The sequence below is a fragment of the Oreochromis aureus genome, linkage group 8, assembly GCF_013358895.1.
Source record: "Oreochromis aureus strain Israel breed Guangdong linkage group 8, ZZ_aureus, whole genome shotgun sequence".
NCBI lineage: Eukaryota > Metazoa > Chordata > Actinopteri > Cichliformes > Cichlidae > Oreochromis > Oreochromis aureus.
The window spans coordinates 10,465,247-10,479,449 of NC_052949.1; the positions used below are offsets into that span (position 1 = coordinate 10,465,247).

Genomic DNA, 14,203 nt, shown 5'->3' on the forward strand with positions numbered 1-14,203 from the left:
GAGATAATGAGAGCATACAGAGTTATTGTTTTACAAAACACAGTTAGGAGAATTAAATGCATTAGCTGCAGTTTTCTGTTTTATGTGTCAAAGTATTATGAATATTACTTTGAAAGAAAAAAAGCAGATTCTGTTAGCTTTTAAATAACCTCAAAGCAGACACCTGATACGTGACCCGAGACTTCACAGAGCAAAGAAAATGTGGCCACAGTCCCACAAGCACTGGGTCAAAGAGGTAACGTCCCATTTTAAACTGGAACAGTTTAAATACAACGCCCGAGGCTGCACCCAGAAGTACCATGAGATCTGGCAACTGTTTCTGTCCCATTTCAGGATGGAGCTTCTTTCCTTTCACCACACAGTCTGTCCTTTTTTTGTTTGTTTTCAATTCCGCTCATATAACCGAATCCAATAAATGCATAAATTACTTTATGGAAGGAGTTTTGTACTTTTGAGTCCTGAATGGTAATCCATAAATTAAAAGCTTAATAACTATTATTACTCAGTTTAAAATATTTAAAAAATACGTAATAACAAACCCTCAAGAACGAGAAGCTGCTCAGATTTTGCTCAGTTAAACGGGTAATATTTCATGATAACTGCTGCAGGTTAACAGTAGGTTTATTGGCTCCGTGTAGTTTTACCGTGTATGCATTACATAACTGGGGCACGGCTCTTTGAGCTGATCGTCACTTTCTCTATTAGACGTTTTTTTAAACATAATATCTGTGTCTTTGGGGACCTGTACCTCCAGTTGAGAAGCACTACCAAACCAACCCGACTGTTATCCAACCACAACACTACAAGATGTAATTTAATGCATGCTAGTAAAAGCTTCTCAAAACCACAGCATGCTAGTGCTGGATTGGAGCACAATGGTCAAGTTTTTCACTACAATGAGGATGTCAATGGGGATGTTATGGATGGTGCGAGGTTAGAATGACAAAGAACAGCTGGCTAAAATATGTAGATGACAAAGAAAGATGTTAGGATGGGAAAAAGATAAGAAAGTAGCCGATTGAGGATTATATACAGATATAAACATGGGGGCTATTACATGAGACAGAATTGTACTTGGATATTAACAGGTGGAGGTCTCCAAACGGGGTCTCGACAGCTTTACGAGCTGCCACTTTAGGTGCACACAGTCCTGCAAACAAGGTCATGCCCCTGTGGCTGACAGGGTGCACATGTGCACCTGTTTAGATTTTTTTAACTAAATTTGAATAATTTCCAAAAGTGTTTCACCTAAATCAGGAGCACACGTGCATCACGGATGCTAAGCTTATCGAGACAGGGGATGTTACAGAGCAAGACCTCCTAGGTGGTAGATGAAGGATGACAAGCAGATGATGGAGGATGAGGCCCAATGCAACTACTGAGGGGACAGGGGGGGATTAAGAGGCAGGAACTGACACTGCGGCGGCCTACTGTACCATCTGTGCGTTCGTTGCCATGTTGGTGTCTTTCAGGGCATTGATGGCGCTCACTATACTGTTCTTACTGTTGTTGGTAGAAGGCTGGGACGAGAACGCAAACACTCAAAGTGAACACATACGTCACACACACATAGAGAAAGATGCATTAGAATTGAAACACGCCTTTCAGGAAACGGGGCTAATGTTGGTGGAAGCTCCCGGGCTATTGAGAGCTAACAGGGTAAATGAGAGGGTGAGTGCCATAGAATGGCCTCTAGATCATCCCTTTTACTGCCTCACTAACTCTCTATGCCGCTCCCACTTAACTACACAGAGTGACCCCTGGGGCAGAAAAGAAAAAGAGGAGTGGGGAGCGAGATGCTTAATAGCAGCAGAGGCTGATGGAGATTGCTGGGAAAGAGAGCAGCAGACATTTGACTGAAACTGACTAAAGGTGAAAGAATAAAAACCAGCATTAGGGAACCAATATTTATAAATTATGAGTGAAAATGTTGGTTTAAAAAAAAAAAAAAAAATGTTAAAAACTTGTGGAAAGGACTGCAGGATTATGGGATCTAAAAACATGCCATAGAAAGAAACTCCTCTGCAGATATAAAACAAGGTCAATGTGCCTAAAAACAAAAAACTCTTAAAATTAATAATAACTACTGCACGACAAAAGATATTCGTTGAAATAATAGGAGGAAAAGTGCGCTAAAGAAAGACTGTGAAAGACAGAAAAAGAACAGAAGGCAGAAAATCGAGGTCAGCTGACAGAGGAGAGATAGGACACCATGTAGCAGAACAAAAGAGGGCAGAGAGGTGATGAAGAGAACCTTACCTTAGCAGAATCTGACTTCTTGTTGAGTAAACTTTTGCATGCTGTGGAAAAAAGGAGGATAGAAGGGGAGAGAAACAGGTAGAAAAGTTAAGATTTACTGACGATGATAGTTCGTTCGTACCTCTAACCTACGTTACATCTATGAATCCCCAACACCTCAGTCACTGTGACAAAGTAAGCTTAGATGTTTCCAAAGCACAACATGCATTTAATGGATTTCTCGGGCATTTTTCGCCCCTTGGCTGTACAGGTTGCTACACTCTGCAAAACCCATTCACATCGTAATCCATTCATTGCCATCTGGGGATATAAGAGAAACCTGAGAGCAAAGTAAACTTCCTCAATCCATTTCCTGCCTGGAAGACCCCAGCAGATCTAGAAAGAGAATGATGGCCAGACTCAAACTGCCGCCAGGACTGACGGTGATGAGCTAGGTTAATGTAAATCATTGATTTCCTTTAAGGGCTCCAGTCACTTTTCCTCTCAGTCTAACGCTCTCAACTCTCTCTTGCTTGCTTTTCTCTTGTTTTTCTACCAACACACACAGGTTCCAAAAATCTTATCTTGAGTTTCTTACCTTCCAATAGGAAATTGGAGAGGGATAGAGGGGGAGGGAAGAGGGGGGAGGGTTGTAAGAGAGGGCTTAGTATTTCAATACATGAGAGGAGAGATAAGGGGCACAGCATTTACAGCAGCAAACAATATCAAGTGAAAACTCATGCTCCCTAATCTTGGCTGTTGCATTGATAGGCAGCTTATACCTTGGCCTGGCCATGCAGCATCCAAAGGAAAAAATATATATTTTTTGCAAGTTTCATTTTCAGTTTTCATTTTCATTCAAAAACTAGAGAAAGGGGAGCTGATTGTTCACAGTGCAAACATCTGCTCTTCATTTGGCTACATCTTCTATCAAGCAGTCACCAGGGTGCTAATGTGACAGCATGGGACTACCACGTTCACATGCTCTCTAGCACAAATTTAACATGGCAAGATGGGTAAAAGTCAAGGTGACCCACAGGAGGAGGGCTTCACCACTCAAGCAAGATTCTAGCTAGGTGATGAGAAAGGAAAAATGCATTAGAAAGCATCTGAAGGTGTGTCTCCCGAGAACATTTTGTAGGAATTAACCACACAGGACACCCACATGCGAAAGGCAGCAATGCAAAAACCGAATTAGAAACACAGAGAGATGCTTCAAACTCACACTTCTGTCACATTCTGCTATAATGCCATTAAAAGGAAACATCATGAGCAAACGGCCAAGCCTTGCCTCAGAAATACTCTACAGAGAAGTGCAAGGAAGCAGTTATAGGTTTGCAGTGATGAGTGACATCATCAGAGGACCAAAAGCCAAAAGCCAAAAAAAAAAAAAAAGAAAAAAAAGAAAGAAAATAAAAAACAAAAATCTTAATTATGGATGACTTAAAAGGAGGAGAGATGAGGAGTCCAATCTGGAGTGATGATGTCACACATATTTACAGAAACTTACAAAACAGGCAACTTGGTCCAGTCTCAGTGAAGGAGCCCGCATTCGGAGGGCTTTAGCTGACAATTAAAGCACCACAGGCACCCCGAATCTCAGCGCACCAATCACACATCCTAGGATTAACACCCGCCTCCCCTTAGGTGTCTCAGGTGAAGTTATCTCCCCATAAACATTTTACCTTTATCCTGCCTACAAACAGATCCTATGGAGAAGTGTATATAAACACTGCAGAGCAAAAAAGATCCTCCGTTCTAAAAAGGGAGACAGAGAATCCAGTCTGCTCTACATTGCTTCTAATGTACTCAATCCATGGAGCCACCATTGGAATCGCCGACCTTCACTACCCATCTCCACCGGGCAGGATGAGAGGAAAATCTGATTTTAATACTTTCAAAACAATCGCTCCATCTAATGTGGCAGACTTGCTGCCACGTTAGCTTGTGGGGTTCCTGTCTCAAGGGGGAACTTTGTTTTGAAAGTACTAAAACAGACCTTCAGAGGGGGAGTTGAGACGTGGGATGCCTTTAACCTCAAGTGATTCATCGGGAAGGAACGGTGATGTTTTCAACAGTAGTGGTACTGAAGTCAGCACTCCCATCCCCCGTCTCAGTTATTCTCCCCTCTAGCTCCTCAACATCCAACTTTCTTCCTTTGTCCCATCAAACCCAGGTCTGACGATGGCAGCACGCCAACCCAGCTCTTGCCGGCCCCCTGCAATGTGAGTTCCCGCCCCCAGGATACATGCCCCTCCTCATCCCCTGCCCCAGTCCGACCTGTGCGAGCACAGAGACGTAAGGGGTCAGCTGGAGGTCAGGATGGAGCTTGCTGGAAGTGACGCCATAACTAAGTGAAGATGAAATGTGGGTTACGAGGTCATGATTAAATGGCGCTGATGTGTGAATGTAAAAAGCACTTTTTAGTGCAGGCTGACGTAAACTCAAGTGAAGCTTATTTACATGACTGCTACACAATACCCCTAAATGAGCAAAATCTGTGAGGGGATGCATGCTTGTGGGTGTGTATGTTGATGAGGATGCTTGCAAAGGCTGCATGCAGGATTTGGGGGATGGTGATGAGGGCCAACCCTGTTCCATGAAAGAAAGTAGCTGTGTATGTAAAGAGGAAGTGGATGGGCGTGTCTCTGGGACGTACCTTCCTGAGCCAGTGAGGCCGTGGAGGAGGCGGCAGCAGCAGAGTTGGTATGCTGCCGGCCCACTATTGGATAGAAATGCTACAGTTGGGAGGGGCTATGGAAATTATGCAGGTCGATCTCATGCTGTTCAGTCATGGGCCGAGAAAGCTACAGGGGGTGCTGGCTACAGCCCAGATGCATCTCAGACTTTGATACAAATGGGCCAAAGCAAAGACGTGCACCCCTGTGGATTCCTAGGCCCAGGGTTGAAATCATTAGCCATCGACTGACCAATTACTTAAAGGCTGAGAACAAGGCTTCAACGAAAACAAGTCACTCTCAGCAGGCTGAGATAAAAAACACAGAATCTTAATAGTCACCTGGTTTTATAACACCACACTTGCCCCCAAACATTAAAAAAGAAAAATCTCATTAAAGTCTAGGCTTTGTTCTCTCAAACATGCTCCATGGGCAGCAGAAAAGAGGAACACATACGCGCGCACACACACATACACACAGGGAGAGATACATTAGCACAGACAAGGACATAACTGACACCCACATATAATCTGGTACATGACAGAATATCAAATTTTAGCCTGCTAACATACATAATAATGCACTCATAATAATCCAGTAATACAATATTTCTATCATATCACAAAGGAGCTTCGTGTTTCAGTTCAGTTTAATGTTGTAAGCAAGCAAACTCCTGGGCGCACACAAAAACATTGTTATTTTGAGAATGAGTGGGTGAGCGTGCGTGTGTGGTGAGGGGGTTAAAAAAGGTGCAGAGGACTCTATCCACTTTCCTTCCTCCACTCCCTCTGCATGTGCTGCGTGGGAGGCTGAGGGCGAAGGGCACACCCACCTGAGAAGTTTCTGGACACCAGCATGGTGGTGAGAATGGCTCCCTGGAGGAGGAGGAGAGGAAGGAGAAGAGAGAAGTGAGGGGAGGTATAATGAGAGCATGGCGTTTTTCTTTATTTAACATGAATTCTTTTTTTTTTTTTAAACTGCTATGCATGCATTTCATTTTCTTTAAATGCAGTGAATACTTAATGTTGTCTGTAAAACTGTGCCTAATGTTAAAAAAAACAAAAAAACAAACTTGTATGCTGTCTGGGGAGATGCACCTTTAACTGTACATTCTCACATCTCAAAGCCCTACACTCCTCTATGCAAATTAATTTAAATGATGCGGCAAAACAGAATAGCTGATACTTGAGGCATGAGTTTGCATCAGTGGCAGTGAATGCAAACTACAGTAACTGGAGCTGGTTGACATTTAAAATGTTTCCAATAGAGGAAAAAAAAGCAGAGGTTCTCAAAAGTAAAATGTTCACATGCAGCAATTTAGAAACTCTCAGAATTCACCTTTTACACCAGAAAGAAAAAGATCAAAGACTTTGTCAGACATGTGATCTCAGGGTTTGGCTGATAGTTTCGATGATTGATATCAACCCCTCAAAGCAGCATAATTTACAAACCTTAATATTTTAATTCTCACAATCCAAAATATTTGTCAAAATGACATAGTAGACAGGGCAGGTCTCAACAGCTTCACAGCAAATGACAATGAATGAGATGCACAGCTGTGCGTCCAAAAACAGACACACAGCGTGAACAGGAGCTTTCCAACACTATTGCATTGTTACAACTCAGAAACAATCGTCCAAACACACGTTTCCTTATTTTTGTGCTACGTTTCTATGCTTACACAATAACTAACTCATGAAATGTCACGCACAATAACACCCGTATCACAACTACATTGCACAATTATCTAAGATACACAATGATATCTATGTAGCTTAACATATAATACACCAAACAAGGGAAAAGCAGAAAGCATCCACTTATTCACTGCACTGTTTTGTCTTTGTGTCTTGTCATTATTATTCAATTCAGTTCAATTAATCAGTTATATGATCTTTCTCTGCCATGTGCCCCATTCGAGTCATGAAATGCTGACAGATCAAACTGGAATGATGAATATTTTAAGAGCACCTACATCTTTTAATAAAAGTATTGACTGATAGATCACATCTCCCAAGAGGAAGAGATGTGATATACTTCCACACTGATATTTTGTCCCAGCCCTTTAAAAACATAGGATAAAAAAAAATAATAAAGTAACCAATCAAGGCTGGTTTAAAGCCTGAGAAACCTACCTTGAGTTTTCGGCGAGCATTGAACTTGCGGAGACATTCGACTGTTTCTTGTCTGTGCATCATGGACGCCACTGTAGAACGGTGCTGCAAGGGGACAAAAATGGAACAAAATAAATCAACAGATTCTCAGGGCACGTATGAATCCGAGTTATAGTTATGTGAAGGCTTTAATATGGTAAATCCCTACGTTTCTCCATAATGTACTCTGTGTTTTAGGTGAGTACTTACGCAGATCCATGGGTGTTTGAGAGCCTGTTCGGCAGTGATTCTTTTGGCTGGGTTAATTGTCAACATCTGGTTAATCAGGTTCTTTGCCTCTGGGGTCACCGTGTCCCACTCTGGAGACGGGAACTGAGGAAATAGGAGAAACAAGTGATGCGTCAGTTGTGAGAGATTTCTGGTGAGCTGATCAAATGGGTTTCTAGCAGATCCATGCCATATGGAAACCAGTGCTTGAGTTCACTCATTAAAATAGGGAAGATTATGGAAGGGAGGGGGGGGTTGGATTCACAGAAAACATGCTGCAGTTTTAAAACCAAATCCCTGCAAACAGGCTGAAAAGTGACTTCATTATTTATCGACTGAGAGAGGAGAATACCCCTTCTCTGACTCTCACACACTCTCTCTCACACACACCCTCTGCAATGCGTCAGGAAGGCCCTGATAGGATCAATAGCTTTGGACCACATCTCAATTGGACACTATTAAATGTTCAAAAACTGCTTAGCAAACCCCTGCACTGCACCCATCACACCTAACACACACACACACACTTACATCGTATGCCCCAGCTTTGATCTGCTGATAGAGTTTATGTTGATCTTCATCCCAGAATGGTGGATATCCCACTAACAAGATATAGAGAATAACACCTGACAGGAAACAAAGAGGGGAGAAGTGATTCAGAAAGATCATGTTACAATACCATTTACCGTGGGCAGCAAAGAATAAAATCAAGACAAGGAAATGCAACAGTAAGAAAGGGAAAACTTAGTTATTGCAACACTTTATGAGCACAATGAAGTCACCTCTCTGAGAGAGGCTGCAAGATCATCATGCTTTTTTTTTATGATTCCCATTAACCCCTACAAAAACAGTTTTACTTTTAAATGATACTTAAAAGCTGTTGAATAGGTTCATTTGACCTGAGGCACACACAGGTGTCAAAACTCACCACAGGCCCATATGTCCACAGGCTTGCCGTAAGGGTCCTTCCGCAGGACCTCAGGGGAGAGATAGCCAGGAGTGCCTGCAAACCCTGCCCAACAGATAAATCAGAAGATACAATTAACTTTTATTAAACTCCCGGTAAAGGCTACTCTCATGCCGTTATATAAACAGCTTAAATTATAGCGACCCGTACGCAGGGCCAGATTATGATAGTGTAGAGTCACTAGCAAATACCCATTAATCATTTCATCCCCGCCACAGAGTCAGCCAAGTGCTGGCAGCTTGGCTGTTAGCCAAGACACAATGACCTAAGCATGACCTGGAAAGTGGCAGTGAGCCTCTTAAGCAATGCTCCTGCAAATATTCTGTGGCTTCAAAGCAACAGCAGATGTGAATCTATGTGTCTTGCTGTATGAAAGAGCCTGTTCAGCAGTGATTCATGCCCGGTGTAGGAACTATCAAGTGCTAAACACCCAGATAGAATAACAGATCAGGTAAAGGACCTGCTCATTTGATATGCGTGTTTGTGTCACTGTTTTTGTTTTCTTACCAAACCAAGCCTGCTGGTCCCCCTGCACTTCAATAGCAAGTCCAAAGTCTGCCAGCTTCACTGCGGCTCCCTTCATCTTACTGGCCAACAACAAGTTCTCAGGCTGAGACACACACACACACACACACACACACACACACACACACACACACACACACACACACACACACACACACACACACACACACACACACACACACACACACACAACACACACACACACACACACACACACACACACACACACACACACACACACACACACACACACACACACACACACACACACACACACACACACACACACACACACACACACACAGAGCAAAGCAGAGATCAAGACAGTGAGAGACAGGCAGTTAAAGGCACTTTTCAGTAAAGCTTTTCCTCAGAAATATTTATATTTGATGTGTTTGACACAGCATGTGGGGGTGGGATAAAGGTGTGAGAGCGTGATGGAGAGACAGAGGAGGTAGGGAGAGGATAAGTAGTTGAGAATCTCCCCAACACCGTATATGGGCATGGGTCCGTAGCCATGGAAACCACTCGGGAGTCATTTAGGTAGAGCTGCAGACTGCATGCTAAATGGAAAGTGTACTTAGCGCGAGGCGGCGTGTGCGGCAGTGTTGTAAATGGCCGTTGTTTGGGCAGCGGGACATAAAGGGCCGCAGTAAAAAGCCCACTCAGGATAAAAGGCCAACAAATCAGACAGGCAGCGCTCGAGGTTATTCTCTGACATAGTGTGCGCACGTACAAAAGCCGCCCACATGCGTCTCAGACATCCCTTGAGATAGCGTTTTTCCCCCCTACCCCCCTGGCCCTCACTTCATAGTTTCAAATTCAGTACATATATTATTAACATCTCATCAACTTAAACTGGGTTAAACGTAAAACTGCAGGCAACAGAGAAGCCATCCTCATCCTCTGCTCTTTACATCTCTACCCATCAGCAATTTGGGACAAATCAAATCTCCTGACGCTTGAAGGGTGGTGTGATGTCACGCTCGTCTATGCCTCCGCCCAAACACAGCCCCCTCACGAGTGAGCTTGTGCACGTATGAGCTCTTGAATCCTTGCCATAGGTGAGACGAACTCTTCCACGTGATCATGACTCACCGTCTCTGTGCTCAACATGAACATACATCATGTGATTATGCACACGCGCACACAAAAACACACACACACAGTCCCGGTCAAGGACAGGCAGGATGACAGATCTGACGACAGACAGAGGAGGGCGGGGGCAGTAGACGGCAGAGGGATGCAGGGGAAAAATAAAAAGGATGGAAGCAAAAATTGCGGAGAGGGAGAGGAAGAGAGATGGAGCAACTGAGAGCCATCTGTGTGTTGCCATGGCCACGAGCAGAGGTGTGTGTGTGCGTGTACATGTGTAAGAGCGTGGTTGTCATGGAAACGGGCAGCCACTCACCTTGAGGTCTCTGTGCACAATATCATGCTGGTGGATATGATTGACACTCTCCAAGATCTGACTAATGCAGTGACTACGGAGAGAGAAGAGGGGACAGAGAGAGAGAGCGAGACGTGTCAGTCACCGCCCTTCATTGCAAAAACAAAAAACATCACACATTTACCCCACATGACTTGTCTGCCAGGCAGAAAACAAAAAGGATGCATGGTATTGCCATCATTAGAAAAAACAAAGAAAAAAACCCCCCCAACAACCTGACATCGTTCTTGATCACTGTGACAACTGGCAACATGAAACTGGAGCTGTCGCACAAAAGGATTACATATTTTCCAGAGACAGACAAAAAAATAAGTTCAGACAACCTGCACCGTTTCCCACAGAAATAGATTCTATTTGTGGCATGTAGTGTGTGTGCTCCACTGCAAATATTTTAATTGCCCAGTCCCTTGTGACAAATATACAAAACAGAAATGTATTCACTGCCTCTTCAGTGAACCTCTTGTCCCAAGAACCAACTCCACTGCCTCAGACAGCAGTTGGAAACTGTGCTCCTTGCTTTGCTGCACAGCCCTAGTCACATCTGCGTAACAGCAGAGCCAGCTCTCCACCTGCTGCAGGTTCTGGTTGAAGTGGCTCTCTAGCTTGCAACTGATCTCCAGAGCAGAATAAGAATTACAGTCAGCTGAAGTCCATTTGACCATTGGGCAGCTGAATGATTCAGCCCGGCGGCAGTCCTATTTTACATGCACGTTTGTGAGACAAAAATCATACAGTTTGAGAAAGAAGAGAAAACGAGCTTTACAGAGATATTTGGTGTATCAAAGTAGCAGAAAGCATTCAAAAGGTACTGCTGTCTGAACACAGACAGAAAAATCTGTCCCTGGCTAGATTTTACCACTTGTGTTTCACGTTAGCGTAACTCCTCGACCAGTTTGGGCTAGAGAGAAAATGCAAATGTTTCTTGAAAGATGAGAATTATTCTGTAAGACAGCCAAATTACATAATTCTTCCAAGCAGCCTATATGATCCTTGGGTTAAGGACCATATCGTCCTAGTATGGAAAACTGGTTGAAGAAAACACAAAAACTTCTAACTAGCTAGCAGCTAGTTAGAAGTGATTTAAGTTTCAGTATAAGAGTGAGGCAAAAATGTCCCCCAGTAAGTCAATCACGGACAACCTCACGTTCTTGGACAACTGGAAAAGAAAATAATGCTGGCAAGGCTGCAGTTATCATACCTGGGCAGCCTGCCAAGTAAAGTCTATGTGTGGGAAACACTGGCTTTTGAGTGATGAATTAAACATTTCAAAAAAGCGAGATGTAGTGATGGAATGATAGTCAAAAGACCCAGCTATAACCGTTTTCCAGGCAAAACACTAATACTGCATTGCTACAGCTTTTGGAAAAACTGCACCTTTTTGACTTTTAGCTGTATTTAAAAAAAAGCAGTATGAACACGTCACCGTGGATATAAAGCTTATGTAATATACGCTTGACGGCCAAGAAAGTTAACCAGTTAAAACAGTTAACTCGATTAATTAATGAGCACACTAGCTGTTAATTGCATCTCTACTGTGATCCCTAAAAGCAATCAATTTTATGTTTCAAACCCATTATCCAGGTACAGTAGCTTAAAGAACAAATACTACGTATCTGATGTGGGAAGGCTTCAACCATCCAGTCAATAAATCTGTATCCCAGTAGCAATTCTAATAATGGGGGCGTCAATTCAGCTGCCACCGATATCGTTGCCATTATTTCTCAACACTGGCTCAAAAGCATGTTTCACACAATCCTGTGGAGTGTGTTGGCACATTACGCGTCTTGTGAAATTTTCTTACATGCCCGTACAAGACCATCCTCTTACTGTCTTACACACTGTGGCACCGGGTGATGATTTCACTCTCTAATGCTCATGTTCAGGTTAATGGGTCAGATGTCACCTTCCTAAAAAGAGTGAAGCCCAGGCTTAAATCATATGGCTTGGTTTCTGTGGGTTTGTTCGCCCCTTATGTAAGAACGAAGACCCCTACGCTAACTCAGGCAGAATTCATAATCTGCCCACCACACAGCCACAGGAGGAGAGCGCAAACAAAGACAGAAAGATTACATGAAACAACACCAACAAATTCAGAGAAAATCATGTAAAATGCCAAATAAAATTTCACAAGTTGCCAAGGCGAGGTCCCCTAAACACATTCAGTGAACAGTAATACAAGTCTTCACATCCGAGCAGACAGAACTGGCGTTTTTTGCCTCATAAAAAGGCAACGATAATCAGAACTGTTGGTTGACTGTGCAATTGTTTCAGTATTATTTGAATGGTCCTATACTACGCCTATTTTAATACAAGTTAATCTAAACTTCACATGTCTGAATGAGTCTTTCAAGGTCACTAAGATGCACAGATTATTCAACCTTATCCACAGTAGGTTATTATGCACAGACTACAGACATTATAAACTCACTCCTATATTTGCTCTTGCAGCCAACGACGCAACATTTGCTGTGCTCTGTTAGCTGAGACATTTTGGAGTTAGCATCATGCTACTCTCTACCCCTTTGCACTCACTTCTAAATAATATAGCAGTGACGAGGCTGGATTACACACTTTCTAGCTGATTGATTATCACTGGCTTGTAGAGCTGGAGGGTGCTCGACGTATGAAAGTATATCTTTAACAAATTTTCATTTAAATGTCACAGTTTATTAAATCAAAACAAAAACAAATAAACAAAACAAAAAGAACAGAACTGCATTTTTACTATAATGGGGGGAAAACAGAGTGAGACGTGATTAAAGAGAGAAGGGGGAGAGTGGGGAACCAATGAACTTGTTGACAAGTAAATGCATTTCCTGATAAGAATACCAGAAAGCCAATTACATGCACCGCTGTGTGCTTGTGTGTTCATAAAATGAGAGTATTTATATATTTAATGGGATTATGCTGTTTGTCTGCAGCATCGTGTGTCTGCATGCAGAAAACACATATCCCAAAAAAGATTGGGTTATTTGTAAAACTCAAATGACTGAAAAACAGTGCACAAACAACACAATGTTGAGAATGAGGACAATTTTTACATATATAAATACATCCATAGCACAGCATGTGAAAACCAGGATAAAGTTGAAAATTAGTTTTGCTTTTCTTAAATTTCAAATTTTGAAAAAAACAAAACAAACAAAAACAACCCAACCCAAAATCTATGTATTTTTGTTAATCTTGAAGATGCCACATTGTCCCAGTCTTTAAATTATTGTGGTTTAACATCAGTGTAAATAGATCAAGACTTAGGTCATGTCAGCAGCTTCATAAAGGGGGCATAATTTGCCGTGCACTGGTCTGTTTCTACCTTTAGGCATGTCTGTGGTTGTGCTCCAGTTTTGCTGGACTTTTTTTGGACTACATTACAGTTTTGAGAGATTCCTCAGACAGAGAACTTCACCTAAACCACAGAAATATAGGAAAGTCTGGTTGCATCATTGCTTAGCAGTTTTTGTACGCAGCCAGATTCTCAGTCTGCATCTCTGACCAGCCTTTCCTGTGCTGCGTCACATATTCAGGTTATGAAAGCCAGAAACAAAACAAAACCTGGGTGCTGAGCAGAAGGCTGAAGTACAAAACTTAGTGTAATATCTCACAACCAATCAGGTTAACAGGTCAATAGCACAATTGTGTATATTAAGAGATATCCTCTATTTTAATAAAAACAGAGGATATCACCACATTAATGATTTTCCCATCCATTATTTTGCAAAAGTAAAATCATTTCTGAACTTAAAATGGCAAAGAAGTGGGAATGTCAACATCTATGAAACACAATCTTAAATGATTCAGACAATCTGAAAAACCTCTCTACAGACGAGGAACAAGGCTAATAACTAACATCGTCTGGCCTTCAGACAAAATGTAAATGAGAAGCCCAAGAACACTTTCTAAAATCCAAACACCATTCTCAGTGAACACAGAAGCAAAGAGCACGTCCTGCAGAGTAAAAAGTGCA

At 42.4% G+C, this 14,203-nt stretch overlaps 1 protein-coding gene across 14 annotated transcripts in view; it reads right to left on the bottom strand.

Moving 5' to 3' along the window:
* Nucleotides 1–14,203, bottom strand: part of LOC116322699 (calcium/calmodulin-dependent protein kinase type II subunit gamma) — a 40,971-nt gene that overhangs the window by 12,052 nt on the left and 14,716 nt on the right. For 6 of the 14 annotated variants that reach the window (XM_031742844.2, XM_031742838.2, XM_039616586.1 and 3 more), the window contains exons 6-15: nt 10,201–10,273; nt 8,772–8,874; nt 8,226–8,309; nt 7,829–7,923; nt 7,280–7,402; nt 7,052–7,135; nt 5,749–5,791; nt 4,898–4,960; nt 2,260–2,300; nt 1,437–1,520 (exon numbers count right to left, since the gene is read on the bottom strand). In XM_031742844.2, the coding sequence (XP_031598704.1) occupies nt 1,437–1,520; nt 2,260–2,300; nt 4,898–4,960; nt 5,749–5,791; nt 7,052–7,135; nt 7,280–7,402; nt 7,829–7,923; nt 8,226–8,309; nt 8,772–8,874; nt 10,201–10,273 (793 nt within the window). The remainder of the gene's footprint in view (nt 1–1,436; nt 1,521–2,259; nt 2,301–4,897; nt 4,961–5,748; nt 5,792–7,051; nt 7,136–7,279; nt 7,403–7,828; nt 7,924–8,225; nt 8,310–8,771; nt 8,875–10,200; nt 10,274–14,203) is intronic. The other 8 variants (XM_039616584.1, XM_039616587.1, XM_031742840.2 and 5 more) reach the window with 3 other exon arrangements.